General features: G+C 41.7%; 1 protein-coding gene across 1 annotated transcript in view; it reads left to right on the top strand.

The window, feature by feature from the left end:
* Nucleotides 1–12491, top strand: part of NUP210L (nucleoporin 210 like) — a 307190-nt gene that overhangs the window by 91046 nt on the left and 203653 nt on the right. Inside the window, exons 14-17 of the mRNA XM_086945518.1 lie at nucleotides 935–1080; nucleotides 1497–1718; nucleotides 3231–3404; nucleotides 5393–5585. Coding sequence (XP_086801644.1) covers nucleotides 935–1080; nucleotides 1497–1718; nucleotides 3231–3404; nucleotides 5393–5585 — 735 coding nt within the window. The remainder of the gene's footprint in view (nucleotides 1–934; nucleotides 1081–1496; nucleotides 1719–3230; nucleotides 3405–5392; nucleotides 5586–12491) is intronic.

The following is a 12491-nucleotide window of genomic DNA, read 5'->3' on the forward strand; positions in this document are numbered from 1 at the left end:
ATGAACGACACAAAAAAAAATAGCGCCTGATGTACGACACAAAAAAAATAGCGCCTCGCAATTTGCGAGGCGCTATTTTGGATGTACTGGAGTGTGTAACACACTGTTAGCGATTCCCAATGGGTCGCAAATTGAGAGGCTCATGAATAATAATGAGCCTCTCGCAATTTGCGACTCCATTGGGAATGGCAGGCCCTCCCAGGTATGGTGGCCTGCTGGGCTCAGCAGACCATCATATCTGGGACTGCTTTTAAATAAAGCAGTTTTAAAAAAAATGCAGTTCGTTTTCCTTAAATGAAAATGGTATGCATTTAAAGAAGAAAAAAATGAAACGGCCCGTTTAATTTGTTAAGGGTAGGTAGTGGTCCCTGGGACCACTGCCTGCCCTTAAAAAATTCCCCTGCATTTGCAAAGGAAAAGGGGTCCCTTGGGGACCCCTTCCCTTTTGCGACCCCATTACCACCCTCTTGAAGTGCAGTCGCAAAACATTTGTACATGGGGTTGCGCTCCCTATTAGGAAGGGAAGGCCCCTTCCTAATAGCGACTCACAATTCCAAAATAACCAGTCGCAAATAAATTGCGACTCGCTATTTTGGTATGGTACATACCCCTATTGGTTTTTACATGCGCAAACGGGTTCGCAAACCCGTTTGCCCATGCAACAACTGTCGTAGATCTGGCCCAAAGTGTTAAAAAACCTAAAACTAGTGTCCTTTATCAAATGTACAATCTTAGGAAACATTTAGGGCTATGCTCAGCTCATGACACTGTGTTACTCAGAGTGCCATGCAGGAGATGCAGACATTACACACATGCCCAGTGCTTATGTGAGAATTCCAGATATGATCTAACATGAATTTTAGTGGCTGTTTCCCCGCAAATAAGTATATATGGGAGCATAGAAGGAATAATGCCATCTCTCTTCACTGTGCAGGTTGGCACAAGTTTGGCCAGGAGTACTGCAGCAGCATTCAGTTCATGGCGGAGTCTTCTGGATACACGCTGGTGACAATATTCTCTGTGGTGTATGACGAGTATTTTGAAAGCAGTGCAACGTTTGCAACCTTCGAACCTTTGAAGGTTTGAGACTTGCCTTTTTACCATGTTGATCTCCAATGCTCCTAATGTTCTTCATATCAGGAGGTGGGGGAGTTTGTGTGTTTTTCTCTTTGTTTCTCCATTTGTCTATGTGTGTCTGGGTGAATGCTCACCTTACTGCTTTCCTGGCGTCTGGTGTTGATTATCTTTTTGCTCAGTGCCTGTAACTCTGTACTTCCGGTGCAGTATACCTGTTTATATCCTACACTCCTGCTCATGTTCCACTCCTGCCTCCCTTGCTGTGCACTTGCTCCTCACTCTGGCACTCCTGCACTGCTCCTGCTCCTGCTCCGATTCACGTCAAGGTACCAGCTTTAGACTCCCCTTCAGCGCGTTGCCTTATCTTCTCATATTCCAGTATGTTCTCCATTATGTCTGGTTTCCTCCTTCATGAATAGGCAGTGAATCCAACGGAAGTGGCGCTTGTCACCCTACACTCGGTAAAGGAGATGGTGTTCGAGGGTGGTCCGCGACCATGGATCTTGGAGCCGTCCCGCTTCTTTGTTGAGTTGGAGGCTGAGGTAGAGGAGCGCATCAAGAAGGACCCCCTGTGGCCGCCAGGCAAGAGGAAGCAAAGCCAGTACATCTACCGGATTCTGTGCCTGGAATTGGGAGAGCAAGTAAGAAATAGTCCCTAATCTACACACTGTCCAAGGGCAGAGATTGGAATGGTTTGGAGCATTGAATAAGGACAGCTCGGGATACTTAGAAGTTGCTGTGAACATAGCAGTTCTGCTACACACCAAACAACATCTAACCGTGCGCATAAGACAGAACACCGCACAGCTCAGATGTCACTGACTTATCATTAAGCTCACAACAGTGCTAACCATAGTAGTAAACAATCACAATCTCCCACAGAACACAATAACAGACGTCAGTCTGTGATGGAATCCATGAGACCTGGATTTGAGAGTGCCACAAACCCGGCAGTGTTAAAAGGCCATGCTAAAGGCATTCCATTGCTTTACAATCTCTGTTAACATAAACATAGCATATCAAGTCCTTTATTGTTGGAATGGGAGCATGCGTGGTATGCAAGGGCAGATCAGGACCATCCCTTGATCTCTGCAGTCTTATGTCGTTGCGGCAGCAGATGTGTTTAGACATGATCAAGCAATTTAACCTAGCGCATAAAGAAAGAGGGTGCGGATACTGGTACTGACTGACCAGGTCATTCAACAGAACACATAAATGCTAGGACACTGCAATGGAAGAGAAGGTGTCCCTGCTAGCAGCAGATCTCTGCAAGGGAAACATAGTGGTAGGAGGAAGTTCTATGGACATTGACATGCAAAGTAGAACTGGCCTTTGATCATATCCCATTACTGAAGTTGGGAACCAGAATATTCTTGAACAAAGCAGATCCAGAACAGCCACTGGTTTCTGCAATGTAGAGAGAGAGGGAGAGAGAGAACAGGAGCACTGCTGGATGTGGGCGAGCAGGCCTACACCAGTCCATGATGTCTGCAATATCCAGAAGATGGTTATGTAACATCCCTTCTTAAGGGCAAGCAGATTAGAGTCAACTCCATGAACTTGAACCGTGAGGATAGGATTATTTTGAGCTCCCTGATACGTGAAAAGGTGATCTTACCATCTAGGTAGAAACTATAACTGGTGCGTTTAGTAGAGTGTCTCTTGTGATCCATAGAAGCGTGGCTCTCCAGTCCTCTGCAGTGCAGAGGCTGGATTTCTTAGGAGTCAGGTTGGTTAATGTGGGAAGGATATGAAACTCCAGCTTGAAGGAGTCTGAAGCTGGCATTATTAGGAGCTTGAGGCTGACACCCGCAGAAATGCTAGGCTGAAACCCACAGAATGCATGAGCTGAATATCAGAGAAGCATTTGTCAGGCACTTAGAGCAGAGTGGTGGTAATACTACCTTCTATAGGAGTGCGAGCAGATGCATCACACAAGGTTGATCCTGGCATCCAGATGAGTGCATGGCTGAAATATTCGGCATGGTCGAAACAAGTGCGTTAAACGTTGCAAAGACGATGTGTCCTGCCTATAAGCAGACAAGGGTGTTTCTTTTATGTGCTCCTTTTATGTTTTCCAGTATTTGGGATGAGCACACCATGCACATTTATGATACCTTTTCCTGTAACAATTCAGTTTACCTTTCTTTCAGGGACTCACCTTTCAGGTTGGGAACGTACCAGGAGCACTCAATCCAAGCCCTGCGGTGAAAATGGTCCGAGTACAGTTTATCTGTGCTCTCCCAGCAAGTATGTTTGTGTCCCCAGTATATGAAGTGCCAAGTGGCTCCCCGCCATGCCCACTTTCACAGCATAACACACCGCTGGTAAGTTTTAAGTTACTTCTAGTCTTTTGATAACTCGTGGTTGGTTGCAGAGGTGACCCTCATCATAGACATGGAGACCATGGGCCAGATGTAGGTAAATGCATGTTTGCGATTCCTTAATAGCGATTTTTAGGGAATCGTTATTAAGGAATCGCAAAATGCCATGTAGGTAGGAATCGCAATGTTTTTTGCGATTCCTTACTATTCCTTAATTGTGAATTGCAAATTGCGATTCGCAATTAAGGAATACTTTCCCATTCATTCCTATGGGCCAAGAGGCCCATAGGAATGAATAAGAATTGCTCCCGCAATTTGCGAGTCACCAAGAGGCATTTGCAAATTGCAGGCGCAATTTCAAGGGTGCCAGGGTTCCAAAAGGACACCCTGTTGCACCCCTGAAATCTGCTTGTGTGCACATGTGGCACACATACATGCCCTAAAGACATGAATGTGTGCGACATGGCACTTAAAAAAGCAAAAACTTGCTTTTTTAAAGTAAATCACTAATTACCACCAACTTGAAGTAGGTGGTAAGTAGCGATTCCTTAAGGCTAAAGTGCACTTTCTTTTGTGCTACTTACATTGCATTTAAGGAATTGCAATTTGCGATTCCTTAAATGCAAGAGCAAAATAATGCGATTTCTTATTTTGCTAGTAGGTTTCAGCTTACCTACATTGCTCGCTTCCAAATAGCGATCAGCGTTAGCGCTCGCTATATGGCTACCTACATCTGGCCCCATATTACTTGCAAAATGGCCATCACCCTCAAGCTTTCTGTTTGGCTTTTCACTTTAATACATTCTTTATCAACGCTTTTGGCTTCTCACTTTTTATTCTCTGCTCACTGTTTCGTTCTGTTTTTGACTGGTTAAAAAGCTTCATATTTAGTCCCATCTTGTGTTGATGTCAGAGGTAAAAAGGCTTGCTAGTACATCCTGGTATGGCCAGTGAGCTAGCCCCTCTATGAACTATCCTCACATTTGCCTCTCTCCCAGTGTAGTAAATGACTGTGTTTGAAATAAAATCTTGCAGGTTTTGCTTCCTCTGTTCTATATCCCTCAGCCACCACTCAACCCTCCATGGGTCATGTTCGTAGCTGGTTTGGTGATCTGGCTCTAGGCTCTTTATTTTAACTCTTTGAATGACCCCCAGTGCCTTTTACTTAATGATTGCCGTCATGCTGTTTGGTCTGGATCCTTAAATATGTTTCCTTGCAGCTTTTTGGCTCACTGTCTCCTCGTGCCCTTGTAAGAACTGATCGGCTTTCTGAATACGTTTTAAACAAGGTCTTTGGTTCTGCTTATTTTTTTAACATTTGCCTGTGGGTTTGGGTGTTTTTTGCACCCAGAGATTGCTGGAGCACTGTTGAGGCCCATAAATATCTTTCACTTTGACTTTTGTTTTATGGTTTGACTTTTTCACTGTATTTACTGTGTGTTGCAGTTTTGATTATTGGCACACTAATGTCCTAAATTCTGTGCTCAACATATACTAAGGTTCTTGACTCAGCATTCCAGATTAGTGAATTTTTCTCAAGGCCCTTGCTTTGATAGATTCCATCCTTTACAATTCCTTTCTGTCACTCGTTCCATTGGTGGCGTGGGTTCTTGCTTGCTACTTTTCTTAGTTGCTGGGTTCCTTAGGTTTTGCATTCATAGTTTCTTAGGTCATTGATTGATCTTTTAGATCAGTGATTCCCAGGTGATTTTTCTTGATTGGTTGAAATCCTTGACCACTGCTCACTGACTATAATGATCAGTGGTAAACATTATTGACTGGCTGTTTCCTTGGATCCTTGTAAGAGGTGTGAGTCCATCACAAGCTACTTCCCTGCATTCATTTATCCTTGCTTTGGTTCATTGCCTTACTGTTTTGCTTTCACTTTGGTAGTTTTAGTCATTGACTGTTGTTTTTGGAGTACTTTGACTCATTGTTCCAGTAGGTTTTTGCTTGCCTGTTTCATTTCCATCTTTTCTTTTTGCATCCAGCTGCCCATATCGTATTCCCGCAACACTATCATGGAGCTGGCTGCATTTGATCAGCATCACCGCAAGTTTGACAACTTCAGTTCCCTGCTGATCGAGTGGAATTCCTCCAACGAAACCCTGGCCAAATTTCTAAAATCCGAAGCCATGAAAATGATAGAAAAGGGTGATGGGACAGGACAGACCAGGCTACATGGTGAGTCAAACAGCTAGAGGTCACCAAGGAACCTTCCTCAGTGTGGCCCTTTTGAAGGTCACGTTTATAGGGTGAAGGGAAACAATTGTTCATTAAATCTTACTCTAGGCTCGCAACTCACAAAAGCAACTCCAAAGCTACATTTTCTTATTAGTAGAAACCAAAAGAAAATCCAGCCATTCTTAGTGCAGCTCGGCTGCTGTATTGGATCTCAGATTACACTCCTGCTTTCCTCTGTTGCCACTAAGGGACTGATTTAGTGTTTGGCGGAGAGGTCATTCTGACTTAACGGCAACAGAGTATCCTTTCCACCAAACTAAAGGTCTTCCTGTACATTTAGAGTCCCGCAGACCTTCAGTGTATCAGCGATGAAGACTACCTTGTCTCTGTCACTGACATACTCCTCCGACAGCCAGATAGAGTAAGGGCCGTCAGAAGTTTAGGCATTTGACCACCCGTCCGATTTAGAGTGGGCACTCGAATGACCAGTATTTACTTTCACATTCCTCCATCAAAAAGGAGCAGGCAAGTGAAAGTAAAAACGTTTGATAGCCCTCCACACCATTGGGGAAAACTCCATGGTGGGGGGTGCTGGTTTTTATTTTTTTATTTTCTAGTTTTCCTGTTAAAAGAACAGTATCCTCAGTGCAACTTTTCATCAAGACAGGGCTTTATTGCTTTATAAACCTCTTAATTAGCAAACCTTATTTTAAAAGAATCAGTTGAAACCATTGTATTTCTTGCGCTTTGCAGGAAGTGTCCCAATTTCTGATTTCAGGACTATACTATACACTGTTAACTTCAAACATCTCTTTTTTTTAAGTTTAAAAAAACTTCAAACATCTCTATGTCTATGTTACACCAGTCAGAGACAAATAGATCAACTCCCGTGGACTCCTCTCATCATTGGGACCGTCTTATTTTTACTCAAATCCCCAATAGTCCAGCTCTACCCCCACTAGACAAAGAACATTGACGATAAGAGTTGACCCATGCTTGGGCTGAGTGACCCATGCTTGGGCTGAGACATCCGTGACCAGAAAGCTTCTTCATCCCCAAAAAGTTGGATTTTTTTTTTACCATAATTACTATTTGTAATTGTGAGTATTCAGAATCTATCTCTTTTTTCTCTCAGCCCTGCCCTTGTATTGGCAGCATACCACCTAACAACTATTTTGTCCCTTACTGTCTAGTTTGTTGCTTCCTCTGAAAGATATCAGTTTTAATGGCCATTCGAAACCCACAGATTCATTACATGAACACTTCTCAAGCATCAAACTAGATACAGGACTTTTTTGTTACTAGTTTCAATGTATCCACACTAGGTGGCATTGACGGACGTCCGGGCTGGAGCTGCAGGGCTCAATCAGAAGGGAGGCATCAGCTCCATATAAGGCACCACAATTACTGGTGACAGCAGTTCCCTTATTTCCATGCCTCACAGACATGAGCTATAATACAACGTATTGACTGGATATTATCTGTAAAGAATGTAGCAAACTTAGATATGTCAATCAAGGGTCGTCGTAGGCAAGAATTTTGGGCACCCCTTTTGAGTTGATAGAAGTATTTCCACTTAATTTATTAGATCAGCGGTCCTATGATTAAGCCCTTCTCCGACTCGGCTGATTGTACCTTTTTTTCACTGTGGTAGGTTTTCCTCCACCTGGTATTGGTGTGCATTGGGTCTTGGACGGTGTGAGTTAATATTCCCCGGGCGTCTCCATTCGACTCCACCTCTGGTAACTCATGTTAGCATATGCGGTTATGGACATTTCGGATGGCAAGAAAAGCAAAATGGTGTGATAGAGGCAAATGAGAACAAAAGAAAAGTAAAATAAAATAAAAACGTATTGATTTCTTTTTTTCGATTTTCATCCGTTGGTGAACGTGCGCGGTACAAATATTTTTAACGTAACGTTTAACGTAACGTTCATGTGATAATAGCCATTTGAGATGTCATGTCTCCTTAGTCTTCAGCAAGACGCTCTGTGGATTATGTTGGAGGCCTAGGACTGTGATAGACATACGCTGATTTTCGTATGTGGAGTAGGCCTTTGTCTTTGACAGACCTGCACAGTGATTGCCTATGAACTCTATCGTACATATCTCAGACTTTGACCTCTGAGCCAAGGTGAATCTAAAGCCTTCTTGAAGAATTCCAGGTTGCCAGTCAGGCTCTAAATGTGCTTTGATTCTCAGAGATTTTTAACCCTATCGGAGGAAGAAGAAACCTAAAAAAATAGAACTTAGAGATAGAGAAACCTAAAAAAATAGAACTTCGAGATAGATATTGCACTCTCTGCCACTTCTAGTGATTTCAAAACCCAAATATCCAAACTAATACAAAGATAAATAGGGAGAGACTTGTTTTACATCCAGAACAATCAGTATATTTCTGAATAAATTGAATTGTCAAATGGTCGAAATAGGTGGGTGCTCTTACCATGCATCACCTCGCTACCAAAGGAGTCAGGTAGAATGGTTAGGGATCAATCTTTTACGTTGTTTGAAAAAAATACCCATCCACCCTGAGAATAGTGTTACTCTGTCATGGAAGAAAATTCATGTGTTTTGAGCCTGCATTGAATTCTTTCAAGGGTGCTAACATTAATATCAGGTGATTAGTACATCTAAGTACATCTTACATGTATATAAAAATATTAAATAAATAAAACCACACTGAAGTGAAATTGATATCTTGTAAAATATACAAATGGTAGAAACCAGTACCAGGTGATATTGATTGTGTAGAAAAACACGGAATCAAAGATGCAGTGTAAACAATTCCTTATGTGCCACTTAAAATAAATACAGATATGTTTTTAAACAAAATATGATTTATAAATCCATGCAAGTCCCATTTCAGTTGAATAAAGGGTAATATATATATGTACAAAGGGTCAGATATAAATGGATACCAAGGTTAAATGGGAGAACCAATGTTTGTTTTATGGTGGGGAAAGACTATAACTCACTGTAGCGTAGAGAGATTGTTACACAATACTCCCATCTGTTTTACTCTTTTAGTTTCATTAGAAATTATGATCTGTCTTTTTAAGCTTGCTTATTTTGTGAGTTGTCTGTCACCCGTTTTTAAGTCTATGTTAAATACTGTGTTTTTAGATATCTCAATAAAGTCGTATTGATTGATTGACGTTCTCTTCACTGTACACTACGTGTACTGACCCTCCGTCAGATCAGACTGCAACAATGGTCTGCTTCTTACCTTTCATTTCATCTGTTTATTATCACTTCCATTAGAACTCTGAAGTAGTCTTAAATAAATAAATATAAGACTGCTACAATGGCTGGCTAGACCTCAGTGGAATCCATATTTTGGCAGTGTGGAGGACTGGATTGTTCTCAACTATTTTTTGATCTGCCTATTAAAGTGGTGGTGATACTGGAGTTTCTGGCCACCAATGATGTGGTGATTTACACTTCGCTGCAATGTTGGGGAGCTCACCTCCAGGAAATCAAACGCTCTCGAGTCCCAGCAGAGAAGAAATGTCATATCAGTTTCTTGGGATTGAGAGCAGTCTTCCACCCTTGGCTGTGGAGGAGGCAAGTAGAAGCTTTGGCAGATAACACTAACACTGTGTTCCATCTAAACAACACTTGGAGTATTTCATATTTTTTCTGCAAACATATCAGCATAAAAGTCAGACAAAGTGAAGAAACAGCCAGTTTAGATAATCATAATGAAAAAAGAAACAATCTTCCATCTAATCCATAAAGCACAGACTTATATTTCCAATATAAAACAAAAACAAGAAAAAGAAAAAATAAACCAATGGGCAGATGTATCAAGGGTTTGTTTTAGTCGCAAACGCTGCGATTCGCAAAAAAGCAGCGTTTGCGACTAAAAATTCTCAAAATGGTATGTATGATGCAAAAATTAAGGAATCGCAAATTTTGCGATTACTTAATTTTGCGAAAGCATTTAAGGAATCGCAAATTGCGATTCCTTAAATGCTATGTCAGAAACATTTAATTTTTGCGATTTCACCTTAAGAAATCGCAATTTACACCAATTCTTTTACAAATGCACTTTTTGGCATTTGCAAACGTGCCATTTGGTGCACATACATACCCTTAGGGGCATGTATGTGTGCCATATGCGCACACATGTACATTTCAGACACCCTTGCACCGTTGAAATAATTCTCAATTTGCGATTAGCAAATTGCGAATCGCAAATTGAGAATAACTTCCCATTCCTTCCTATGGGCCCCCTGGCCCATAGAAATGAATGGGAAATTATTCCTTAATTGCGATTAGCAATTTGCTAATCGCAATCAAGGAATTTTAAGAAATCGCTAAAAAATAGCGAATTTTTAAATACATACCATTTTGCAATACACAAATAGCGATTCTCAAAAAATCGCTATTTGAGAATCGCAAATAGGTATTTTGATACATCTGCCCCCAAATGGACAGAACAAGGAAGAAAAGAATAACCGGCATTTGAGCGGTGTTGACATTAGAATTCTCCCTAAATTAATTATTCTTTATTTTCCATTTTATTAGTGGAGCCCAAATGCATTGTCCCAGTAACTTCGATTTCCTACCCTTTCTATCATACATTGCTCTCTCTATTGTATATATAGAGAGTAGGCAAGCCACCCATTGCTGAAAGGTAGGGGGTAAGGAGTATCGCCAGGGAGAAGCAATTTTAATCCTTAACACAGCCGTAGCAACAAAGAGAAACCTATATGCATTCTCCTCTTGGGTCACACTGCGTACTCCTAACAAAATTAATTCATAGGTTAGCTTTATTTAAACCCAGAGTGACCGATCTAGAAATTCCTCAATTAGTTTCAGTAGCTCTTGCAGGCGGGGGCAGGATGCAAACATATAAACCAGATCCGCTCCACCCCCCACAGGTGGGACAGGGTATCCCGGACATCCCGCCCCACTGAGTAATTCTGTCCGGCGTCTAGTACAACGAAAATACAGTTCTATAATGCTGTGCCTGAAGCCCAGCAGAGCATAAAACCGACTGACCCAGCTCTATAGACCTCAAGAGTACACCAGGAGCAGTTCCCACTCGCTCAGCCCACTTAACCTCTTGTTTATTTAGATCATCTTGCTTTAGCCTTATTAATTCTGCATATATCAACTTGATACCCCCCTTATTCCTTCCTTGCATAACATCAATAATAACATTACTCTCAAACCCGCAATCCCCCGCGTTTTCTTAACAAAAAAGCTGCGGATTTGTAAATACTTGAAAAAGTTATAATTCTCCAACGAAAACTCCATCTTTATATCACTACATTTTCGAAAGCCATCTATTCCAAACAAGTCCCCAGCCTTTTGGACACCCTTGACATCCCAACCTGCCATAATTTCATCAGAAAAGATTGCGGGAAATGCTGAGTTTTAATATATAACCGTATAATAGTTAATTCTACCCAGACCGATCTTCTTCTTTAGAGCCCCCAGATCTTAAAAGCAGCAATCAGGGTCTTAAATTTAGTTTTTGTGTAGTAACTGGGCTCTGAAAATGTTAAAAACACCCCCCGCATTTTCGCCCAGTAGCAAGTTATACACATCCGATAGTTCATTTCCCCCTTCCATATCCGGGGGACATTCCCCTGTAAGTATCCCCATATATTGTAAAGCGGCGACCCAATAATAGCTTCTAAAGTCAGGGACGAGAAGCCCCCCTTTCCCGTGGTAAAGACATAAACCGCAGTGCCCGCCTCGTTTTACCGTGTGCCCAGAGAAACCTATTAAATAAGCCTTCTAACGTAATAAACCATAATATTTGAAACTTCAACGGGATTGCTCTAAATAAGTATAAAAATCTTGGTAAGAAAACCATTTTGATAACGTTGCAATACCCCACTAGCGATAAATGAAGATTATTCAGCCTATCTAAATCCAGTCTAGCCTTTCTAATTACTGGTTCTATGTTTTTATCCACTAATGTTTCAAGATCTGACGTAATCCGTATACCAAGATATACCGCCGTGTTAGTAATACGGGGATCCACAAAATTAATTAAAAATTAAACGAGTAGCGATTATTTGAGTCTTTGATTCATTAAGTGCATACCCAGAGTATATGCCAAGCTCTGAGGCTAAAGACACAACCACTTCCATAGCTAATTTACGGTCTGAAGAGACTATGGCCACATCGTCCGCATATGCAAAGGCTTTAGTTTCAATCCCTTGACTGACTACTGGAAAGATTCTGCTGTTAGCCAAAAACAATCGAATTAGATGGTTCATATAAATGGCAAATAGTAAAGGGCATGAAGGACAACCCTGCCGTGTCCCCCTCTGTATAGCAAACGGAGAAGTGTAGTTACCATTTATCTTTATTCTAGCAGTGAGGGCCCTATATAACACTTGAACCGATTGTATAAACCCCTCACCAAGGCCAAACCATCTCATTACTTCCCAAAGGAAATCCCAGGTGACCCTATCAAATGCTTTCTCCGCATCTAAAAGCAGAACGGCCATAGGGTCTCCTGAGATCTTCATTGCATCAAAAAGCGTAATCACCCTTCGTATATGCTGTGTTGTCCCCCGTCCAATAATAAACCCATGTTGACAAGGGTGAATAGTTTTTTTTAATATTCTATTTAAACGCGTGGCCATCACTTTAGAAAACACCTTGACGTCACTATTCAGTAACGTAATTGGGCAGTATGAACCCGGTTCCCTAGCTGGTTTGTCTTTTTTCAAGAAGATCACAACGTCTGCCCCTGCCCATGATTCAGGAGCAGGCCCACCTTTTTGTGCCAGTGTCATCACCTCTATTAAATCGGGGCCAATGTCATCTTTGAAGATTTTATAAAATTCTAGCGGGTTCTGTTCGGGGTCAACAGCTTTTCCGGAAGGCAGATCTTGCAACGCACCCATTATTTCGTCTTGAGAGGATGGCCTCTCC

Source organism: Lissotriton vulgaris, chromosome 12, assembly GCF_964263255.1.
Source record: "Lissotriton vulgaris chromosome 12, aLisVul1.2, whole genome shotgun sequence".
Classification (NCBI taxonomy): Eukaryota; Metazoa; Chordata; class Amphibia; order Caudata; family Salamandridae; genus Lissotriton; species Lissotriton vulgaris.